This window comes from Dipteris shenzhenensis, chromosome 23 (genome assembly GCF_047967505.1).
Source record: "Dipteris shenzhenensis isolate YYH24624 ecotype China chromosome 23, Dip_SZ_1.0, whole genome shotgun sequence".
NCBI classification, from domain to species: Eukaryota; Viridiplantae; Streptophyta; class Polypodiopsida; order Gleicheniales; family Dipteridaceae; genus Dipteris; species Dipteris shenzhenensis.
Genome location: NC_141618.1, coordinates 4,689,064 through 4,712,598, shown reverse-complemented (window position 1 = coordinate 4,712,598; position 23,535 = coordinate 4,689,064). Strand labels below are relative to the sequence as shown.

Below are 23,535 nucleotides of genomic sequence, written 5' to 3'. Positions count from 1 at the left end.
TTGCTCTCCTCCTTCCTCTTCCCTCCAACCTCTCCTTCTTGCTTTCCTCAGCCGTTTCCCTCTTCTCCTTGCTCTCCTCAGCCCTTGCCCTCTCCTCTCCTCCTTGTTGTCCTCTCAAGCCTTGTTTTATGACGTATGTATTAATAACAATTACATATATAATATATATTTTTTAAACCTTAAAAACCGAAACTCCGTTTCCACCATTTTTCCTGGTGCCCGAAACTCTGAAACACCGTTTCCCACCCGTTTTCGTTTCCCCGTTTCCAAAACTCTTGGGAACTATGATGATTGCTAAAGGCTTAATGATCACAGGAACTCAACAAACAGGATTCATTATCCAAACATATAGAGCAATACTGTTTATTATCCTTGGCTGGGGGTACATACTTAGTGTTACAAAGAAGTCTTCCAAAGCTGGCTGAATTTGTGATGCTGAATTACTAGATATAAAGGCAATACATTAGGAAGAGAAAATACATCCATTTGCTTGTAGATAAACTTGAATTTATTCCACCTAACAAGACTATGGCTAAACCAAATATAACGAGTCCAGATGTGCCTCATCAAATTAATGAATTGGAGATAGCCCAAACTCATGCTATTTTTCTGTGGGAGAAGGCATCGCCAACTTGTAAAAAGGCTATTAAATGGGTGGTGTGTACAATGCGAACGTGTTTCTCCTGTCAATTTCTTGCACCTTACTACAAGACAACCAGGACTCTTAATCCTGGGCTGCCCAACATGAGAAAAAGGATGTGCCGGTAAATACTTCTGAAAGCATTTGGGCACTACCCAACTATATTTGCTGCATTCATGCCCAGAATATCACATTGTATTTTAGCGGAACCAAAGAAATCAGCTGCTCAGTTCCTGAGATTTACCTCACTGTGCTGTTGTAAGTAGTCATCCCTGTAACTTCACTGAAATATGGCACCACTGTTAAATGTACAATGAAATAAAAAATTCGCTTTAGCAAGTTGGCTTGTTGTAAGTGCATTGCTTGGATTTAGCAATGAATCCCTTTTAATGGGTGCATAGCAGCAATCAACCACTGTAACGTCCTGGCGTTCAGGTGTATATAGGTGTGTGAAAAGTGTACACCAAAATCAGCATCATAAGAGCCAGACTTCTTCTGATTGGCCTCTTGACAAGACACTAACTTTCCACAGACAAAGTAATGTTCAAGAGCCTCTCCTTGAGCCAGCATCAACTTTGTGAACACCTTAGGGATGGATTGTCTTAGCCTTCAAATATGCCCATCATACAAGCAGGAAAAATTATAGAATCAATAGAACAACTAAGAATTTCTGAACATTTAAATTGGCCAAGAAAGCAGGGTCTAAAATTTGCGAAATATGAAACAACAAGGTCCACAAGCAGTCGATTCCAACACGTTTTGGAGGACAGAATACCTGAATTAAAAAGTGGCACTTCAAGTAGGGTGTAGAAACAGTTTTACATCACACCTCCTGGAGTGCTATACTCAAATCCTGAGCTGATTTTCCAATGTCGCCACCTTTCCTGTGAAGTGTAGTTACAAATTATACATCAGCAGACAAAATTAGTAGTTGCTAGAGTGACTTGACATAGATTGAATATAACCAAAGTAGAATAGGCATTCTCCTAGGCAAAGCACACCAACCATAAGCAGGAAATTTTTAAACAATCTTGATGATGTGGTGTAATAAATATCCCAAAGATACAAACAGAAATTAATTTTCCAAGTTACATGACAAATCCAATTAATGCAGCAGTGTGCTGTATTAAAATTCTCACCCACAGCAAACCCAAAATCAGCCAGCAGTTACATCACGAAGTACACCAATACAAATACAGGCTTGTCCTCAATACAAGCCTGTCTAAATCAAAGAAAAACCGCAAACAATGTGACCAGCCAGAATCTGTTTTACACAACCAATGGATGCCTTATCCAAAATAAGCTATTATATGGCCTTGAACTCCATAGCTGGACTATTATGCATAACAGTGCAAATCCATTGCATTCATGCAATGCTGAGGTTTAAGATGTTTTAGAAGAATGAAGTGTGCTGTCATCACCAATAAATGGCAGAATTCTGCAAGGACAAAGTAACCTGCTTTTTGATTCATTTGAATCAAAGAGTTTTATTTTTGATTCACAATATCTGCTTCAGAACGTTTTATAATACCTACTATGGAAAAACGCTCATTCTACTCAAAGCCTCAAGCGTAGAAGAAACCTGCAGGCAGGATGTAAAAGCATCCAGTTGTGTACCTTAAAAGCGGTGATACAGATTGCATTATGGTTTGTAGCTCCATGTAGCATAAATTACAGCGCTCAATCCTACACAGACCCAAAACAATTACATAAAATTATCCTCAAATCTCAAAGAGGAACTGTAAACAAGAAAATATCTACTTTACAAGCCATTTCAAAGGACACCACACCTTGTATGACACCAACCTGTGACAACAAATCTACAATACAAGATAAGAGTTGTTTTTTTACTCCCCTCTCAAAGAAGAGAAACATTCATCTTCCTCCTTTACACTTGATTGATTCCTCCTCATTATTGAATTTGGTAATCCAAGAAATTTTATGTATCATGGCTTGTTATCCTTTAATTAATGTGTAGTTGGTGCCTATGCAATGGAGAAGACGCATTACAGAAAGAAGCAAGATCTGCTCCCTTTACAAGCATGACCTTGGTCCAGACTCCAATGGCTGCTCATGGGATTTGCCAAGTGAGATAAATATACTGCACATCCATTGAAGTAAACCCACCAACAAAAAGCAAAGACAAAAATATCCAGACACGACAAAATCTTTCGTAGACTAGACTGATGGAGATTTTGCTTCCCTCGAGATTTGGGGGAGCAAAAAATGATTAGAAACTTGATGGTAAATTGAGAAATAAGAGTTGAATTGAAGGACTGATGCCTATTTAAAAAAGCATATGATTGTGACTAACGATATGAATTTATGCCGAAATCTTTAGTGTGATGCCAATGGCACATCATCTGTTTCATGCTGAGACTATGCAGATGCTTAATACAGAACTCTGGATAGGAGGTATTGAGACAGCACAAATGCTTAATTCAGAATCCTGAATCAAGCAATTTGATGCATAGAAATTTGATGGAGCATTAAGAAACATTTAAGTAGAGTAGGCTTCAAGAGGACTGAGAGATATTCAGAAAAACAAATGATTATGACTGACGATATGAAGTTATGCCAAAATCCGTAGTGCATGCCAATTAAAACGTCACTAGTTTCACACTGAGACCATGCCGATGCTTAAGTCAGAACTCTCAGACAACACAAATTCTTAATTCAGTATCGTGAATTACATCTATCAAAAACTTTGCCCACCATTCTTGAGCGCTCAGTAAAGAGATTATCAGAAACAAGGGGGCATGGCTGACAGAAAATGTGAAACAAGAAACCAAAAAAGTGCATTAATAGCGTTGTCAGCTAGAATTAAAACTACTCCGTCCAAAATACTAGGAGACCCTGCAGTATATGGAATGTGTCAATTACAAAGGGAGATTTCCAACAGTGTTTGCACATCTTCTATGATTCTGATACATGCATCTGATCAGATATGGTGCTCAAGACTTAAGTTTGAAAAGCAGATAGAGTATATTGCCAATGTTTGAACATCATATACAAAAACTGCGATATCAAACACGACCTGCGAAACGCACCCAGTATGATCTTACTCTTTGTATCTGAAAGAGTGCATCGATTGAATATAGATTTCTAGAGCTCTAAATGCTTTCTTTTAAGAGTACAAAAAATGCAACTAAATGACGACTTGCTTTGTAGAGTGTGAAATCAGAGCAACAACGAAATTCTCCAAAGACAAGAAGAGGGTCCAGTAAATCAAAAGGGTGAGAGATTAGATCAATAACCTCTCTTCTGCATGAAGATCGACACCGAAGGATGGTGATGCAGTGCGTGTTGCACGAATGACCTGCCCAAAGTTCTTCACCAACACTGATAACACTGCCAAGGCAATGCTCAGATATCTGCAAAGAACAATGAGCAAAGTCATTTCCCTATTGAAACAAGAGAAAGGCCGCCCTGACATATCATCTCTATACAATTTACAGACACAGTGATGGCTTCCATGTACCAACATCCTATGCCACTCGAGCAATCATTGTACTCAAAAGTAAATTTTCTTAATCATTCATTTAAATACTGAAAAATGATTGCACTTAACATGCTATAAAGCTACCATGTAGGTGCCCTATTTTCAGTAAACCTTTATCCCCTTACCTGTCTAGACTGCTGCTTAGCAATCCATTCAGCAATGGAAGAAGCAAAGTGCAGACTTCTAATGTGAACGCCTCACCTCGGTCTACCAAACAACTAAGTACATCAACCAGTATCTACAGAATAGCATACAAAAGAGGAGTAACTGGTAAGAGTCCTTGTACACAAAAGTGCAAACAAACATGTACTTGTTACAATAGAATACAAGAATATGAAGTCTTGGATATTGAAGTAAAGTTTTACTGGTAAGGCCACATGCATCTGCATGAAAGGGTACCCACAGAATGATCTGCCATTTTGTCCATTGCCTCCACCGCACCTTTCAAATCATTTTTTGTCCAAAATCGTCTTATAACCTACACATAACATTAGCAGTCCAAAGCAAAATCTACATTATAAAAGGGATTGCCTGATCTCCCTCTCTCTCTCTCTCTCTCTCTCTCTCTCTCTGTGAAAAAAGAGCAGAGAGGGGGAGGTGGGGGGGGGGGGGGGGGGGGGAGAGAGAGAGAGAGAGAGAGAGAGAGAGAGGTCACGACAGACGACTGTGGCTGTCACCCCTACTATGAGAACAGTATGAGATCAGAGGTCACTTCCATTGCCTTTTCTGAGAGGGTTTCAGCAACCTGTCTCGTTTTGTCAGTACCAGGATAGAGATGCTTGGATCTCTTCATTTTGCAGATAAGACAAAGAAACCACAGTATCACACAGGTGAATACTACAGTCTTCATCACCTCTCTTATGAGGAGGATGAGCAGGGAGAGGAGGACGATGATGAGGACAGTATGCAGCTTGACCATCTAGCAGATTTCATGGACCAGCAGCTCAAACGGATCTATACATGTGCTTGTACTGCCTCATCTACCAGCACATAGTTGAGTAAATATTCAAAATGTATCTATTCTGCTGTACATTTAGAACATTACATGTCAAAGAATTCAAAAAATATAGTATTAATTGCTTAGCATACATAATTGTGTGGCAAGCACTCAACGAACATATCTAGGCAGATCACTGTGAAACGGGATCCAAGTGCATCCAAAAAGAGTGAGGCTATTTTAAAGTAGAACAAATACAGACTAAATTTAGATATTTCTGACGCTGTATAGCCCTTACATTGATGCAGATTGTATCAAAATAAAATAAAATCTTAAGAGAACAAGAAAGGCCTGCTCGTGGAGTAGATAACCGGAATAATGAAATGTTATGTCATAGTCAGAACTTAAGGAAGGATTTGCTATTAATGGCATCACAGACATCAAAATAGAATTGATTTAGTAATTAAGCATATGCATAAGTAGTGAGGTGACATTCAAAGACCACACATTGATTTACAAGATTTAAGCTTCAGGCTTATACCTCGCTCAGATACGAGCGTTTCCCTCATCATTGAGCAAGCCCTTTCTTGTGTAAAAACTCTGGCTGGTGTGGAAATTTTTTACAATGTACTTGCCTCCTGTAAGCTTTATCCTTCCATTCAATTATGGTGTACCCTAGTAAATGGCAAACCTACAACAAACACCCCTAATTTGAATTTACCTCCTTTTTAAAATTATACTGGTACTGAGAGGGATGTTTTTTACCATCAAAACGCACCATCGTATAGCCTCCAATGAATTCAATCTCAAGCAAAGTAGTAAAACTCACTATTCTCACCCATACTATCAACACAATTCCCTACTCAAGGAAGAAGGTTCATGAATTTGGAATCTGGATAATAGTAGATACTATGGATGCTTTTTACTTTGTAGTTGCAAATTGTAATCCGTTTCAGATTGTTGTAACTTGTTGATTCTTGAATCATCATTCATGAATGATAGATCATAGAATCGTAGATGTTGAAGCATCATGCATGCTGCATAAGTCATGACTTAATGGCCAATGCTACGTAACATAATGTCACTTTAAGTACTAAATTGAAATTTGCATTATGTATTAAAAAAATATTTTAACACATAAATTGTAACATCTTGCTGTTTCTTGTTCCACCGTTTTGGCTCAGGCCGGAAATTTTCTATCGTTTCCTTTTCCGCCGTTGCCGTTTCGGTGTGCAACTATGTTTGTGAAATGAAGGAATGCCTCAGAAGTCATCCGAATTGAGCCCAAAATAAATAGCAAGATCCAGCCAATCAAATGCTGCTGTAGAATATAAGAACCAAGAATTTGTAACATTGCATGACTAGGCTCCTTGTCTAGCCACATATGTCACATCCACATGTGCAAATGTTCATACCTTGGTGGCCTTTGACACCACCAAGTCATGAATTACTCAATACATGCCATTTACATCACATTTCATGCATCAATAGACCGTATTTATATAATCAACACTAAAAGAAATTCTGCGAATCCATCTTCATGTTCGAAATCGTCAAGGTTCTAGGCATCTTAATTTCATCACCATTCATGCTTCCATGGTCTATTCTTCAAGGTGGAGTTATCAAACGCAAGGTATCCTTCCTAAGATTCTATAACCACATCAGATTTTAAACAACCAACCATAACCCTTGAAAGTCTTACATGGGCGTCAATTATCCATTCACATTAATTTTCTCTTCACACACATCATGTAATGAAGTGGGGAAAGAAGCTAAGTGCAGGCTAGTATTGGGGGACATCTAGCTACAGAAGACTAAACTCTCTCTCTCTCTCTCTCTCTCTCTCTCATACCTCTGAAAGGGGAGGCATTATGCCCATTCATGGCTTACCTCAAAGTTGAGCAGATGGATGCAAGCAAGAAAACTCGCAAGGCATTGGAAGCCACACAAACCATTGGATGGCACCGAGATGGGATAAAATGGATGGAATTATGGGGTATAAAGGCTGCTGATATACTAAAGGATGCTGTAAAAATTTTGGCAAGACCCAGGGGCTAAAATGCTGTTCTACAAACAGGAAATTAATCCAATGGACAGCTATGGGATGCCAAAATACCTTGGGGAAGACATATCAATGTTTAAAAGGCATCTAATATGCAAAATGAGAACCAGCTCACATGATCTAGAGGTGGAGAAGGAGAGGTGGGAAAGACCTAGGGTCCCAAGAGAAGAAGGAATATGCAAAATCTGCCCTACAGGGGAGGCAGAAAATGAGCAGCATGTACTGCTAAGATGTTGGGCCTATGCACACATCAGAGAAAGATAAGTTGACAACACAGACAACCTGAAAAATCTATTAGAGCAGCCAACAACAAAGCTAGAAAGTTATCTAAAAGAAGCTACATAACAAGTCTACAGTATTTTCTTTCACCAGATGTAAAAGATCATTATTTGTTGATAGTGATCACCAGTCCCATAGATCCTGAAGGGTCTGAAGAGCACAATCATATCATATCATCTCTCTCTCTCTCTCTCTCTCTCACTTCTACAAGCAAAGAGCCAGAGATTTCAGCCACCACAGATCACCAGCTCCTTCAAGTACACCTATAAGCCACATCCCCCTTCCCCTGTATCATCTACCTCTCAACAAGGACTCCCATTAGCTGCTCGACACACATAGAGAAGATCAAATGGCTAAGCTACACTCCACCCTGCTTGTGGATATTTGAGCAATATTGCATGCGGTCGTGGTGATTAGATGGAGATAGCACAACTGAAAATTCTACCCCTTTATTTCGAAGTTTTGGCATTAAAGAGGAAATTGCTTACATGCTTTTAGATTGAAGACTTTGAGGAAAGAAACTACCAGCAGTATTGAATTTGATCCTTACATCAAGACGATTCCCCTACGAAAGCATATTAAATTATGACAATACAGCCTCAGATTTGTTGAAGCGATTTCAGAAGAATGTTGAGGTTGGGCAGCAAATTGCAAAATCATTGATAAGAGAATATTTCATAACCATATCGTGCTTAATGGTATGGTGCTTAGTCGTATGGCATGAAACTAAGTTATTGAGGTACAGGATTTGAAAGGTGCTATTAGGTTGTAGGTTGGCACTCATGAAAAAGGAAACTGTTGGAAATCAGGAATATGGGCTAGCTCTTCTTCAGCCCAAAGCAGCAATTGTACACTTGGCTCAGCTGAAGGAACTCTTTAGTTTGGTTAGTAGGGACCCAAACCTGCAGAAAAGCTGAAATGTCTAAAATCATTGTGGAAGGAATGGTTATTTGGAACCTGAATGTCCTGTGTGAAAGGCAAGATTATTTGGAACATGAATGTTCTAACGGGGAGATCGGACAAATATCATTGGGTTAGACGTCTTCATAATGGTAGCTTCCACTGATAAGCTACTTCATAAACTCTTGGGATGACCTTGTATGCGGGTTTTGGAGGCCTGCCTATTCTTGTGGAGGTTTAAGTGCACGAAATGCCCTTCTTTGAGACCTTTTGTGTTCATTTGCATAATTCTTTTGCTTGGCCTGAGCATCCCAATCGCAAAAGAGCATGCATCCTTTTAAGGTAATGTCTTACTAAGTTTTGACAGCCATGTCTGCTGTAGTTGAAGGCATCCCAACTTTGCATCCATACATTATCTCACACAGCTTATCCTAATCAATAAATTTTTGCTGCTCTTATAACAAGATTCAGCGAGTATCCCAAGATGGCAAAGTGGTTTGGTAGAAGAGCCTTATGTACTGATCCTTCCATTTGTTCACCCTCTCAGACTGACCAATGGGTCCCCACATGATATGCAGTGCCTAGTGCTGTAAATACTTCCTGCAAAACATGGCCCATAGACTTTGCATCTTTGTCACTGACAATCTCTTGAGGAAACCCATAGTACTTAAATGCATAATCGCAACACAATTGAGATGATGAATACTGTATCTTGGTGGGGATGAACTGGCTTGTTTGGTAAGCTGTCAACCATTACATGTTGACCCATCCCCTGTCTGAAGAAATCAACCCAGTAATGAAATGCACGGCGATATGTCTCACTTGCCTTCTGGAATCAGAAATGGCTGCAACAAACCAGCCCGCAAGCTTGTTGTCCACAAACATTTTGTGACGTACTTCACATCTCTTCTTGATAGAGACTTTATAAATCTAGATGAATCCAGGAACAGCCCAAACTCATCCTCTAAAAGCACAACATATAGTGCAGTTTCAATTTCATGATAGTCACTCACAAGGTTGAAAACCATAAACTCCATCACACATAGCAGGGACTAGCTACTATGACATCCCCATTGACGTTACCCAACAGTGGGTGAGACCATAGTATAAACATTTGCTCTCACCCATACAAATCCACACACTCGTGCATACTTGAGCATCCATTTATACAAAGGTCTTTGTACTGAGTTTCTGTCGGTACTCCGGAGGCGAAGGGCAGACTCAGCCATGACAAAGGCTAGCACTAAAGGAGAAGGCTAATCAAAAAGGAGTCCACATTCTCTTCATTCAAGCTACAACTGTTTGTGAGGACTATATGATTGATTTCAGTCTCTCCCAAACAAGCATCCAAGCAAAAAAATACTTAGACCATCTAGCTGATAGGGCAACGCATTTCTTCAATGCCAACACTCCATACAATGACTGAAATAAGCCATTATGCAAGGACCTTGGGCATGCCGGTCCTGCAAGTCTGCAAATATGGCTGCTGCTCTCAAATTCTGCATGTAGTTCTCCTAAATTATTTTTGGTAGATGGTGCAAATAGCAGACGATGTGCGAGCCCATGTTCTAGACGCATGTGGCTTGAAAGCACCACTAGTAGCTTAGACAAAGCAGTGAGAGGTGTGTATTCTAGAGGCTGAATAGAGAACGAAGGAAGCCTATTTGAGGATAGGTTGTTCCGAAAGGAAACTAATCTTAACAGAGAACTAGCATGCAAGAAACTATACTTGAAAGTATCAGGCTGCAACTAATGGCTTGAGTTGCTGGTAACGACAGTCTGTTGTAAATTAGATAAAAGGATCAGCCTTATATGAGAACGAGGAAAAATCTGATTTGTGAAAGGTCATTTCAAAGAATGGGTTCACTTGGGAAAGGGTGAGAGAGAAAAGGAAAGTCTAGGAAGGAGATATTGTAACAAAGATTGTAGAGGCTTGTAATTAGTGCTAGAAGAGATTTAGTACGCTTCAAAAGCTAAATGACATTACGTAAGAGAGAGGGAGGCAGGGCGATGGAGACCAATATCTTAAAGAGAGCCACACAGAGGGCACAAAGAGAGGAAGAGAGAAGAAAGGTAGAGTTTTCTTCCTAAACTCTAGCTTTCCATCTTTGTTTCTTGCCAAAATCTAGCTTGCTCTAGACCGGACCTACTGCACACTACAACAATTGCCAAGTTAAAACACTTTCAAAAAACATATGCCAAATCCTTGAGGGGTTCCACATAATGCTTCATTTTGCCCTCAAAAGACGGTGTTCTCCACAGTCACCACACCAAAATTGAGAGGATATTTATAACCATCAACCGCACCATCATATAGCCGTTTACTGACACTCACACAATCACCAAACACCTGACTCAAAACACATGAGATAAGCACTCCCTCTAACTATCATATGCTTCTAATGGCAATGAAAGAATGCTTACACCACTCATTATGTACAAGTCATAGTGACATGCATATCGAGCCGCAAACAAGAAGTGAAGAGACAAGGACAATGACCCTCATGACTGTTACCAACCCCATTTCACATTTATACAAACATGCCTCAATGAGGCCAATGCTTGCATCATAAAGATGATCGGACATATAACCCCCTAAACCTATAGCATCTACTTTGACCTACTGTTGATAAGGTTATGCCTCAGTCAACTTCGACTACGATAAGCAAACCCCTAAGTCCAACTACGATAAGCAAACCCCTCCCTTGCAAGCAAAGCCCCAAAAATGTTGAGCTACAAACAAGTGAGGAAGTGTATGGTCGAGTATCTAAGTCTTCTAAAACCTAAACACTAATGGATCCTCAAAGGTTAGCCCTGCTGAAATAATATAGAGGACAATGGACTTTTCATCTTGAAAGACTCAAAAGAAGGCTGCCAAAACTGATAACATGGCAGGTGGTGGAATCCTAGTATTAAGTGAGCCACCTACAGTTCCACATGAACCAAATATTTCTTGATGTACAGGTACCTGCAATTTAGTCAGCCGTGACTGCATAATACGAGAAAAGGAGCTGTGTTGCTGCATGAGTTCCTCTATGATATCTGCATCATTGACCTTAAGAGTTGAAGAGTTTTCCAAGGTGCTCTGGCTCCCTTTCTGGTGTATATGCATCCAAAAACAACAAAGGTGTGATAAGAGAGTACCTTTAAAATACTGAAAACAAGCGCCTCCTTACTAGTGCACCTTGTACTGGAAAAAATGCTCACGTAAAACAACACTATAAGCATTTGTGTTGAATCTGAAGACTGAAACCAGAATGGAATGAAAAGCACATATATCTGCAGCGAGGTTCATTAGATTTTCAATAGAAAATGAAGGTGCACTTATTCAAAACCAAAAAATTGATTGCAATCCTTTCCATGTAATTAAAGAACTCGAAAGACAATTGCCATCTGAAATCAAAACAGTGGTTGCAATCCTTTCCATGTTATTAACGAACACAAGTTTTTTGAAAACACAAAAGACGATTGCCATATATGCCCAGATGAACGTCAACCACTGAAAGATAGTACTGATCTTTGGTGACAATGTGTGAAACATCAGACCACGAGAGCCTCTATAATACAAAAATGGAACCCAGGACAGCTGACATGCAGGATTAAGAAAAAGGTTCAGTTCAGACACAAGCTTCTATCCTCAAGCTACAAGTCAGACCATTTTGGGCAAGTACATACCAGAATGAAAGAGTTCGTATCAAGAACAGATACTCTTATTGCATGTCCAGTAGGCATGCCTATTATGTCCACCCCTGAAGCCATATCCTTTCTATTGTATGTCCTACCCAGAGAACGAGCTCGTCCAAGCTCCATAAAACCTGCACTGGAAGCTCAGATGATCACAATATAACAAGATGTTGACTCTTGTGAAGCGCACTAATAAAAAAGTATGTGGCAGTGTTTTACCCATCAAAGAAGCTTCTTTCCCAGTGGTACATTGATCTTCCCCCATTGCAACTTCTTCTGTGCCAAAATCCACAATGATAAGATTTTGTGACCCTCCTTATGCAGCGAGCTCATCACTCAAATCCAGCTTTCAAAATCTAATCGTTTTGAGATTTGGATATATTTATTTGATTTGGACTTGCTTTTCAGCTTAAGATATATTTGTTTTATTTGCTCTAGCCTCTAATGCGGAAAAAAAGAACCTGATGAAGACCCAATGACATTTATTTATGTTTTGAGACAATTTACAGATGAACCAACCAATTGTAGGCATCTGTCAGTTATGTTTAGCATAAACTCAACCCTCAAACAAACTCCCATGTGCTTATCTTTAAAAATATGACAAAGACATATCCTAGCTTTCCAGTTGTGGAATCTTTGCTGGAACAAGGAACAGCCAAGTCCAACAGACACACAGACACATTTCAATTCAAAAGAGTGTTAAAGGACAACATCATATTTCTCAACAATTATCAGCTTTGAATGCAATACAAGGTCCATGGAAATATTACTATATGTTATATCCCAATAAGGCTCAAATTAAACATGCTCTACTAAGAGAAGCATAAATCACTATGACAGCTATAGATTTTGCTGACCATATGACAAAAAACCAAGCAACAATGACAAACCAACTCCTAAAGCTACCAGCTAAGGCCAAAACCAACATAGTCTACTGAGAGAAGTATGAATCTATGAGGCTATAGATTTTACTGACCATATGAAAACAAATTGCATTGATCATGATCCAACAAGGAGACAAAACACCCAATATGCAAAGGAGACCCTTTGAAACCATACATGATTGTTGAGTTTCAGACGCACAAAAGTGCATAACATACTATATACCTAGATGAATCCAGGAACATTCCCAAACTCATCCTCTAAAAACACAACATAGTGCAGTTTCAATCTAACGATAGTCACTCATAACATTGAAAACCATAAACTCCATCACGCATAGCAAGGACTAGCTACTATGACATCCCCACTGACGTCATCAGCGCCCAACAGTGGGATTTTCAGCACCAACTGTAGTGGAACTGAACTCATTTACATGTTTCCCAAATCAGAACTTGTGAGCATGCTGTTTGAATTTGATTTAAAAAAGTGAAAAGTGGCCAAGACTACAAGCTGCATAGCTATTCCAACGTCAAGGAGACCCACAAATGGACAAACATGAACGCAATTTTCTACCTTTTCCTATGCTTATCAAATTTTCCAGAAATGGATATGCTGGTATGGCCAAGGTGAAGCATTAAAACCCAACAATGGAATGCATAATTGCAAGGCATCAGGATGTCAATGACAGCAAATAGGATCAAGAAGTAGCAAATCTGTTAAGAATAGCTGCCCTTATCAACCCCGAGAGCTTCATATCAGTAAATCTAATAGCATCATGCATGAGAGAGAAAAAATTGAAATCACAGAACGAACCATTTATGCCAGACAAAATGTCGACAAGGAATTGCATCAAAATAAAAGTAAGGCAGTGCAAAGCCAGTAACAGTTCAACTTAAAAATATACTAGAATATGATAATCATGAAGACTTAGTTTGCCTGGTGCCGTCTCGTGCAAAAACAAAACTTCAGAAAGGTTGACATTTTCTCCTTTTGAAAAGACTTCATTTGCCTGGTGCTGTCTCGTACAAACAAAACTTAAGCAAGGCTGACATTGACTTCTTTTGAAACTCACCCCCTTGTGCATTGAAACTCAACTATCACGCATTCTTTGGAAAAAAATTCATTTACGTCTTTGTTAACGAGCCAAACCCAGTCTTCTGTCTTTAAAAGACATGCAACACCAGCTGGCAGCAATGAACCTGTTCCAATGCACAGACGATCTTCCCTTGGACAAGCTTGATGATTTAATTCCTATGATAGTAGTACTCAACAAAACCCTTTGTAATTCCTATAGGGACAGAAGAGTAATCGGAATGCCTGCAGACTGGCACAAACACCCTGGCTTAGCATACCTGGCAAAGATCGCACACCTCTTGGCACAGTATCTCTTTGAGTTCCACCACAAGCAGTTCTTTTAAGCTTCCCAGATCCAATCCAGTTTATACTTTCGTGCTCATCATCACCAGTAGCAGGCATGCCCTCATTCACCGTCCCTGAACGCACTAGAGAGCTAGGAGGCATCCTTGAACTGTTTACAGCACTTTTTTGAGCTGAACCACCAAACTCTGGCGTTCTACCTGGATCAACATGGAAGCTGTCATCACTGACACTTTTTGAGCTATCTTGCTTCGATAGCTCAGTACCTCTGGATGATACTGAGTGAGCAACAGGTCTAGCCGAATTTATTTCTGACACTGGCCTAGCAGTTGCAGACCCAACATATTCTATACCTGACCCATGTCTTGACAGTACAGTGGGTGCTGTGTCAACCTTAGTAACTTGCTGAATACTTGATGGAGGTTGAACTTTTCCAGCACCAACTCTCCTTGATGCTAGCAAATATGATGAAGCTCCAGAGGACCCAGTCGCTGCTAGTTTTGTTGAAACTGTGTTGGCAACCCTCTGAGGTGTACTTGGCACACTTTCTGTAGCTGCACATACCATGTTGTGTGAAACAACATTTAGTTTGACAACAAATTATCTCCTTGTAATACTGTTTAGAGATAAGTCATTCACATATTATATGCAATACAAATGGAAACTCACCTACAGAGCACACACAAAAATACAATCATCCCATTTACAGTATCAGATATGAGAGAGGCAAAAATAGACAAATTTAAACATACTCATTAAACCGAAGACATACAAATTGTTAGACTATTCAGCTTCACTTCTTTCACAGCGGATTCGGCCTGTGGCAATGCATTCCTAACCAGGCTACTGCTCTTCAAGCCTCCATCCATTGTCTGCTGAGCATGCTGATTAGCTGTGGTAATACCGTTAGTACGACTGTTACTGCCAGCTGTATATGGCCCCACACACTGCAGTGGAATACATGAAGATTACGACATTGAGATAAAAACATTCACTAACTTCAAGACAAGTATTTTCCCAGCTTTGGAATGGAAAACAAAAACGAGACATCACTTACTGCTAAGTCAACCACCCAGATGCCAACACAGCTTTGATTGTAAGAACAACCTAGCACCTTCCCATCATGAACATTGAGATCTGCTAGCTTGGACCATCCAACATCAACAACGTCATGGCATCGTAATGGCTCCCATGACAATACCTGGAATTCAAAACTTTGGCTTAGTCAAGAGCTTGATCTTTGTAGCAGACATGCTATGGATTGTATCAACTATGATCATTCCATATGTAAATGTCTTATTAAAATGTGAGAAGAGCAGATTCAACGTTCACCTTCAAGTTCTCATGTAAACCAGCCAGCAAAGTCCGACCATCTTGGTTGAATGTCATGGAACGTACTCCAGTTGCCTGAAAGTGAAAAGCAATGCATGAAGTAATCCATGCAACGAAGCACAGCGTATACAAAGTAAACGATTAATATCCATTGCATTTGAGCAACCTCAGGTCCAGATGATCCAATCAACTCAAACGTTTCGAGATCCCAAAATTTCACAGTCCTATCGGCAGATCCTGCACAAAAAGACAAACTACATCAATTAACACAAAAAATTCAAACACGAGAAGCTTAACAAACAGAACCATGTCACTCAATGTTTTTAAGCGTTGGTATATGAGCCTTATATGGCTCCCTGCTTTGCTTTGAAATTCACTGTTCACATTCTTATAAACAACAGCTGTTATTAGTACTTACAAATCATCAGCTGTGCTGCTCATGTGGTAATGTGTTTCATACTTTCCAGTTTGGACCCAATGTAGACAAAGGTGTGTCAGAATGACCGAGGCTAGAGCCTAGCTTACTACAGACTGACCCCAGCAGTGGAATGTGTCCCGACACACAGGATCTCACCATAAGACATGCATGCACACGTGTCCAAAAAACAACACAAAACAAAAAGCACACAATACAAAATGTGCCCTCCATGTACTTGATGCTCCTGGATCAATATCACAGCATGGACTTGATGCTCCTACTCCTGCCACGTGTTTTCCAATAGGGCATCAGTGGCTGGCCTGGTTGGGAGACTAAGGGCCCAAGGCCCCTTTATATAGAAAATGGAGGTTAGTCGCCGTCCTCCAGCCACCTAATCAGGCTGATCAGCCCTTCTACAGGGCCAACTTCCCACCCTAGGCTGACCCCTCATCTGGGGTGGCCCAGGTCATCCATCGTCCAACCTATTCCTCCCCTAGGCCGATATCAATATAGCCAAACTGCTGTGCAATTGAAACCGGCCTTCAGTTAACTAAAGGGCAGCAAACTGTAACTAACTTAGCATGCACGTCATTCACAGCCACATTGCAACATTTCCAGCCACTTCCATTAGTTAAATTCCACTTAGAAACAACTTTAAACACAATTGTGAGGCTAGAGTGCCCCTGCTCAGAAACCAAACACCAAGGACACCAATTGGCCCCAAACACTTTAGCGCCCCTTCCAGTGTTTATTTAATTCTTCAGGCAATGGCAATTGTGCAATTACATCAAGGGCTCACCCTTGCACTCTGCTACACTAGTAGTCCACTGCCTAAGCCAATACTTGGCATCAGAATGCATCCAACTCCCAATTGTCATTATAACCCAACTGTCAAGGCATAGCTAAGGCATTCCACACTGACCGTGCCCCACTGAAAGTGGCAATGCATTCCTCAAGCCCCAGAAAGCACTCAAAATAGCCTCAAGGCATAAGAACTGCAATTCACTGTCCCTCTAGCACCTTTCCAGGCACAACCTCTGTGGTTGGGTGTCTGTTTACAACCTGTATGGCCTAAAGAGAGCCCCGAAGCAAAACGCAAGCAATAACAACTTCAAAAATGACAAATGCAATCCAAAAGAAAGTCAAAATATTCATACCTGATGTCCATGGAAGAGGGGCAAGCTCTTTTCCTGCACCTATCCTCTGTCCAGGCCCCCAAGGGTGTAAAAATGACTCCCAGCCAAGGAAAAATGAGAGAGATACAGATTCTGGGAGCTGAGAACAGAAAGGAGAGCAAGGCTCATGGGTGCAGAGGCCAAAAACAGGAGAAAAAGGCTACAACATCAGCAACATGGCCTCTGGAGCTGCACCAACGGCCCACACAGCTTCCAGAAGCAAACTCGGGGTGGGTGCCGGCTCCAAAAATTGCTGTATAGCAGCAAAACGAGCATGGTACTGCATGCCAGGGTTTCTGAAACAAGGGAGCGGCCTTGGGATGCGTGCCAGCAGCAAAATCAGGCCTGTACAGCATTAAAATCGTCCGTACAATCAGCTGTTGCAGTCCGTACAGTCATTAAATGCATCCGTACTATCCATACAGCAGCATTAACGGTGCCCAGGGATGCACACCAAAGAGAGAGAAAGAGGTAGGCCTCAAAATGCATGAAGAGAGAGAGGAAGAAGATGTATTGAAAAAACCCATACAAATAACGAATGAAACCCAACATTAGGAGGCTTTGGCAAGAAGGGTGCATGGGAAATTGCCACGTGACTAATTTTGCGAGAAGTGCAGCGGAAATGAACTGAAGAGAGAGAAAGAGAGAGATAGAGCACGCCGCACAAACACAGCACACTGAGAAGGAGAGAAAGGAGAGAAAGGCACAAGAGAACTGCCAGTGATCTCTAGAGGAAACCCCACTACAACTAGGGGGAAACCCCGGAACAACTAGGCTACTTGAGAGCTCAACCAGACAGCTCAACAACCACGAACACAGGAGGCACAGACAGTGGAAGAACTACTCCACACCTCTGCCCTAGGACTCCTGAGATGCAACACTGGGCTGGATATCCTGCTCCACCAGGCCCCGGAGTGAGAGAATGAAAGCACATGTATATAGCCCCCCATTCTCCTAGCCGGCCAGCAAGGGGCAGGGCCGACCAGCCTGCCAATGCGGGCCGACCCACAGCCCTAGGGGCCAACCCCTACAGCCCTATAAGAGGGGCTGACCAGGCCCTCTAGGGAGGGCTGTCCTCTCTGCCCTCCAGCCGACTGACAAGGGGCCTATGGCCAACTTCTACTGCCCTATAAACAGGCTTGGCAGCCAGCCCTCCTGTAGATCTGGGAGCCGACTCCCTAGGCATCTCCATAGCCAGCTGTCCCGCAGTCCTAGACTACCCTCACAGGGGGACACGCACACCCACAACACAGGCCCTCACTCTTTACGCTACCCTAGCCTCACTCACTGGGCAGGCACACCCAAAAGCAAGGCCCTCTCTCTCTAGGTGACATCAGGAGATGTTGACCTCTAACACATTTCCCCCCCCCCCTTCATTTAAGCCCTAACCCCTACAACTAATGACACACTTAACAGCTCTAACCCTCTTTAAAAATGACACATTCATCTCCCCTTCGCCCCACCTTTTAGACCCCTCTTTTCTAGCATTAGCCTAACACTTAGGCCTAGTGGTTGCACCTAGGCACTAGATGCATTCCTAGGGACTTCTTGGAAGTATCACTTCCCTAGGCTAGTCCCCCAAGCCAAAGGTAGTCATGGTTACCAAATTCACATCCCCGTGACAGTGCTGACCTCAGGTGGCTGTACACAGCCTCTGGTCGGCATATTTACAGGCCCTTACTTTGGGCCTATAAAACCCTCATACCTGCACACTTGCAGCGTTTATTGAGACCCTTTCCTTGGCACCCAACCCACCTGCAAGTTTATTGAGACCATTTCCTTGGCACCCAGCCCACGTGGCTGGGCGCATATTTGCTGCCCATGCGGTAGCCTATTGTGCTTCCCACATGGCAGTCACACGTGCGCAGCATAGTGCTGCACATATGCAGTCTACATGGCTGCCATGCCAAAAAAGGCCATACCTCCATCAACAACACAGTCGAAGAATTTTCTCTCCCTGGAATTTGAAAGGTAAACCTGATGTCTGAAATACACTGCATAGTTTCCCCATAAATTGCCTCTAGTGCTAGCTTTTCCTCTGACCTCAAATAAACAATTTGATCCGCACTGATTTCTATGTCCTTAAGCTTTTCAAATTGTCCGTTCCTAAAACTTCTATAAAACAGATTGCAAAGTGCATCTTCTTCATGTCCATTCACTTCTGCTAGAGCTGATAGACAATCACCAAAAGCATAGCCATATTTCTGCAGGTTTGTCCTCTCAAATCTGGCGACCCAACACCTCCTACACATGCCCACGTGGAGGCCACATCAAGAGGTATCCAGAAACTCTGAGCCTAGACCATCAATCTCTCGAACCAAGCTCTAAGTGAGCTACTTGGATCAAGATCCTAAGTCCACCAAGGTAACCTACAATATCTCCCACTTTGGTGGCTCCCTAGTCTCCGACACATTCGCGACACCAACATCCATAGCCAAACAACTTGAATCTAAACATAGAGAATGCATTCCTTAACCTCATCCTCATCCCTCTTGATGTTGACGCCCTTGTCCTCAGCTCACGGTCTTAGCAACTCTTATGACTTTCACCTTCATTAAGGAATCTAGATCTCCACTACTACAATATCTAACCTTAGGGCTATTTTGAGTAACCACTAATAAAACTCCCCTGTTACCACATTTGCCTCTTTTGATTCTGATGACTCCTTAAATGTTCTCCTATTTCTTCTAATCTGTCTTCCTATTGTTGCCGTGCCACGTAAAGTGTCCAGGTGGATCACAAAGTAGTAGCATTTCTTCTTCTCACTGCCACCACCATGGAAAGAGCCCTCTGAAGAATTCTTACCTTTTTTCAGGCTTGCCCTTCCCTTTGCTTGAGCTAAAACCCTTCCTGTTGCCAACTCCGCCAAACAACTTATGTCAAGCCTTCTCACCAAGCACAATGGACCAAGCTCCTCGAACATGGGCAGTTTTGATCTTCTGTAGCTATTAGGGTCATCATTAACCCATTGAACACTTCTTAGAAGCACGTTGAAAATGAACATGGCCAACTCATTACCATCCAATTCTCACCAACCAATCTCTGAGAATCTTCACCTTCACCAAAAAGTTATTGACGGATTCCCCCTCATTCATCGTCAACGGGAAATATTAATTCTGGAGTGTAACAATCTATGATGCATTGTTTTCGAGGTCTTCCAAGCCTCACATGCAATCACCAATACCAGAACCACCAAATCTACAATCGTCCTGATGGTCATTGAGTGTGCTAAGCATCCAATCTCTAACATATGTTGGATCTTGCATGCAGCTTTCACCACCTTACCCATCAATCCACTTGACCCTTGGAGTTGAACTCCATTCCTTCAGCAATCTCCCATATGCCCCTTGCCACCAAATGGCTCCAAAATCTTCATCTTCTAGGTCGAATGGTTGGTCCCGTCCAAAAGTCCCATCTCATCAACATTTGAATTTGGCATCCAGGAATTGCAACATGCAGATAACCTAAAAGAAATTTCCAACTACATAGCAGCAAAGTTGACAAATGGTACACCTGGCTGAAATGAAACCGCCTTCCTCTCTTCCTGCCGCAAAAGCTTTCAACCTTCAATTGTCATAAAAGATCACTCATACCGAACTACTGGGCTCTAATACCATTTCAAAATAACAACGGCTAACTTGCTACAGCCTTGCACACAAGTATACTTACGAACACACAGATCTGGAGAAGCAAGTCGACAGCCGAAAGGTTAGATCTCAATACAAAATGCTCCCTCTGGGCAGAGAAGATGCGCTGCCCACATGCAAGGTTTATTGCGAGACTTTCCTTAGCCATCCCAACCCACTGGCTGGGCCATTTGTGCTGCCCATGTGGCAGCCTATTGCACTGCCCACATAGTAGCCACACATGCATAGCATAGAGCTGCACATATGCTTGTCCACATGGCTGCCCTACCAGCTCTCAGGTTTGCCCACATGGCACCTCCTGCAAGTGCCATGTGCGGCCCTAAGAGAAGGCTTAGTACAATCCCATTCTAGACACTCACGATTGGTCTAGAGCACAAGCACATGATAAGAATCACTTGGCCAAAGTTTGAAATTTTTTTAGATCTCTAGATATAATTATAAGCCTTCAAAGTTGGTCGATCCTAAGGTTCGATCCCTAGACTTTGCATATACTTTCTGTTTGCCTTTGAAGTTGCGGAGCCTAGCTTTCTCGAACTTTAAAAGTACCCAATCTCCTTCCTTGAGATATAATTGTCTCCTATGCTTATCTGCAGCTCTTTTATGCTTCTCTTGAGACCTCTCAATTGCAGTCCGGACTTGGCTGTAAGCTGTTTGGAGGTCTCTCACAAACTGATCAGCTGCAAATATTTCGTCCTTGGTCCTCAAGATAGGTGGCAGAATCACCTTCCCATAGATGACCTCAAAGCGGGCTTTCCCTGTAAAGCTGATCATTGAATCTAGAACAACTTGCGGAAATCTTTTAATTCATAAGCTGTTCCTGGCCCCTCTTCAACCAGACTAGGAATCACCCTTCAGTATCGGCACCATTCTTACATGTCCCGTAGGCGTTTGCCAGTGTGGTAAAGCTGGAATTAGTACACGACTATAAACATGCTCGCTACGTCAGTAATTATGAAGACTAGGACTTAGGCAGAAAACAAATCAACAACGTTCTCTTCATTCAAGATACAACGAGCCTTGTTTCTGTCACATTAGTTAATGAATTACCAGTGGCAAGAAGAAATTCATGTGGATGGAAATCTAAGCACAGAATCTGCCCTTCATGATATTTGAAATCATGCATAAGCTTGCCAGCAGTCAAATCCCACAGCTGCCACATAACCCAAAGAAAGTCAAAATATTCTAGATCAATAACAAGCTAAAGAAATAGCATGCCAAAATCAGACAGTAACAATTATGAAACTGTGAAGATCGAAGCACAAACGTGCTGCTGCAATTGCATACAAAAAGCAAAAAATTCAAGAGCTTCAGATGGAGCAATGGAAACGCACTTTCACAATGTTGTCCTCTCCACCCGAAACTACCCAGCGTCCATCGGGACTAAACTTGATAACATTCACACCACGAGTGTGGCCTTTATATGTGTGGATGCATCCCTTGCGTCTGATGTCCCATATTTTAAGATTTGTATCGAGTGAACCAGAAGCAAAAAATTCGCCAAAAGGATGAAAATCCACTGCTATACAGTTGGACCGATGACCAGTAAGGGTCCTTACAACTGCTGACATGTAGAAAACAACCCTTGCGTGGTTAGAGATAACCAACTCCAGTTCAAGTGGGCAAAGCAGTGTCTACCAATACATCCTGGTAAAGCAAACGCTATCCACAACGACTTACTTTTGGCCTCTTCAAGATCCCAGAGCTTAATTGTTCCGTTTGCTGCTCCTGCTGCGACTAAAACTTCGGCAGTATCGAAGGTGACAGACTCCACAGCGCTTGAGTGTCCAGACAAGCTCTGCAGAAACAACACCGGTGAAATCGAGGCCTTACTTCTCGCGGTAAACGCGAAAGAAATTCATAGACAAGTCAATCGCTGCAAAGAGTGCAGCTGCTCTGGAATATTCAACGAAGCAATGCATGTAGAAGCGTCCTGAATAGCGTCTATGTCTGCTACGCCACGTGAACGATTTCCGTAAGAAGGGATTTCAGACTAAACAATCTCACTAGAATCGCATTCGGTTTGCCGATCGCCCACATGTTAACTTTATGATCTTCACCCCCGGTGACGAGCACTCTGGACGACTTTTTGCCAATTTTCAGGCAATTGACGTTGGAGGCGTGAGCAACGAACTCCTCTGGACAGGGGGAGAGAGCAATGCAAGGCCCAAGAAAGCATAAGTCGAAGGAAAAGGGACAGAAAACAGTGCAGGAAGGAAAGAAAGAGCAAAATGAGAGATGATGGAATGGCAAAAGAAAAAGGAGATCCATACGGAGTTTGTAGGAGCGCTTCATGGCGAGAGGAGAGATGGGCAGAGGAGAGGCTACCACCATGCAAGATCTGAATCAAACATAACAACAACACAGAGAGAAGAGCAGAGAGAGTGATCAACATACACACAGAGACAGAGAGTGTCTTGTAGCTGCCCACAGAGATCTGCAGTTTCCTTCTTTGCTTTATATTTGCCTCTTTTTTATTCATTATTATTATTCTTTTATATATTTACTTAGTTTTGATCCTTTTAAACTTTTGAATCCCTCTCCTTCCACGTCATCTCCCCCCGCCCCCCCCCCCCCCTTCTTTCTCATCATACACCCCCCCACCAACCCGTGACACTTAAACAACCCCTTTCTCCTCCCCCCCCCTACCCACCTTTCACACTATTGCCTGCTTTGTCCCTTGGGGATCGCAGGGGCATTGTG

The 23,535-nt window shown here is 42.0% G+C and overlaps 1 protein-coding gene across 3 annotated transcripts; it reads right to left on the bottom strand.

Annotated features, from left to right (window-relative positions):
• Positions 1 to 427: 427 nt before the first annotated feature.
• Positions 428 to 23,245, bottom strand: LOC147886895 (katanin p80 WD40 repeat-containing subunit B1 homolog KTN80.4-like). Of its 3 annotated transcripts, XM_087394843.1 has the most exons (20): positions 23,106 to 23,245; positions 22,840 to 22,970; positions 22,513 to 22,630; positions 22,167 to 22,393; positions 21,883 to 21,985; positions 15,762 to 15,832; positions 15,596 to 15,670; positions 15,321 to 15,464; positions 15,036 to 15,210; positions 14,617 to 14,817; positions 14,239 to 14,463; positions 12,224 to 12,280; positions 11,996 to 12,135; positions 11,289 to 11,417; positions 4,546 to 4,620; positions 4,268 to 4,380; positions 3,898 to 4,014; positions 2,258 to 2,326; positions 1,416 to 1,524; positions 428 to 1,247 (listed from the first exon to the last, which is right to left on the bottom strand). In XM_087394843.1, exons 1-19 carry the CDS (start codon positions 23,164 to 23,166, stop codon positions 1,464 to 1,466), a joined length of 2,292 nt encoding a protein of 763 aa, XP_087250969.1. In that variant the 5' UTR covers positions 23,167 to 23,245; the 3' UTR covers positions 428 to 1,247; positions 1,416 to 1,463. The 3 variants fall into 3 exon arrangements, with proteins under 3 accessions (XP_087250969.1, XP_087250967.1, XP_087250968.1); XM_087394841.1 differs by having other exon boundaries at positions 14,239 to 14,817; XM_087394842.1 differs by having other exon boundaries at positions 12,224 to 12,277; positions 14,239 to 14,817.
• Positions 23,246 to 23,535: the final 290 nt, after the last annotated feature.

Bases quoted from the DNA above. Each gene is read 5' to 3' on its own strand.
- LOC147886895 (XM_087394841.1), bottom strand. From the start codon at position 23,166: ATGGTGGTAGCCTCTCCTCTGCCCATCTCTCCTCTCGCCATGAAGCGC. The intron at 15,833-21,882 runs GTAATTCATTAA...CTTTTTGTGCAG, and splicing joins TGAATTTCTTCTTGCCACTG to GATCTGCCGATAGGACTGTG. The intron at 4,381-4,545 runs GTGGGTACCCTT...GCTATTCTGTAG, and splicing joins ACAAAATGGCAGATCATTCT to ATACTGGTTGATGTACTTAG.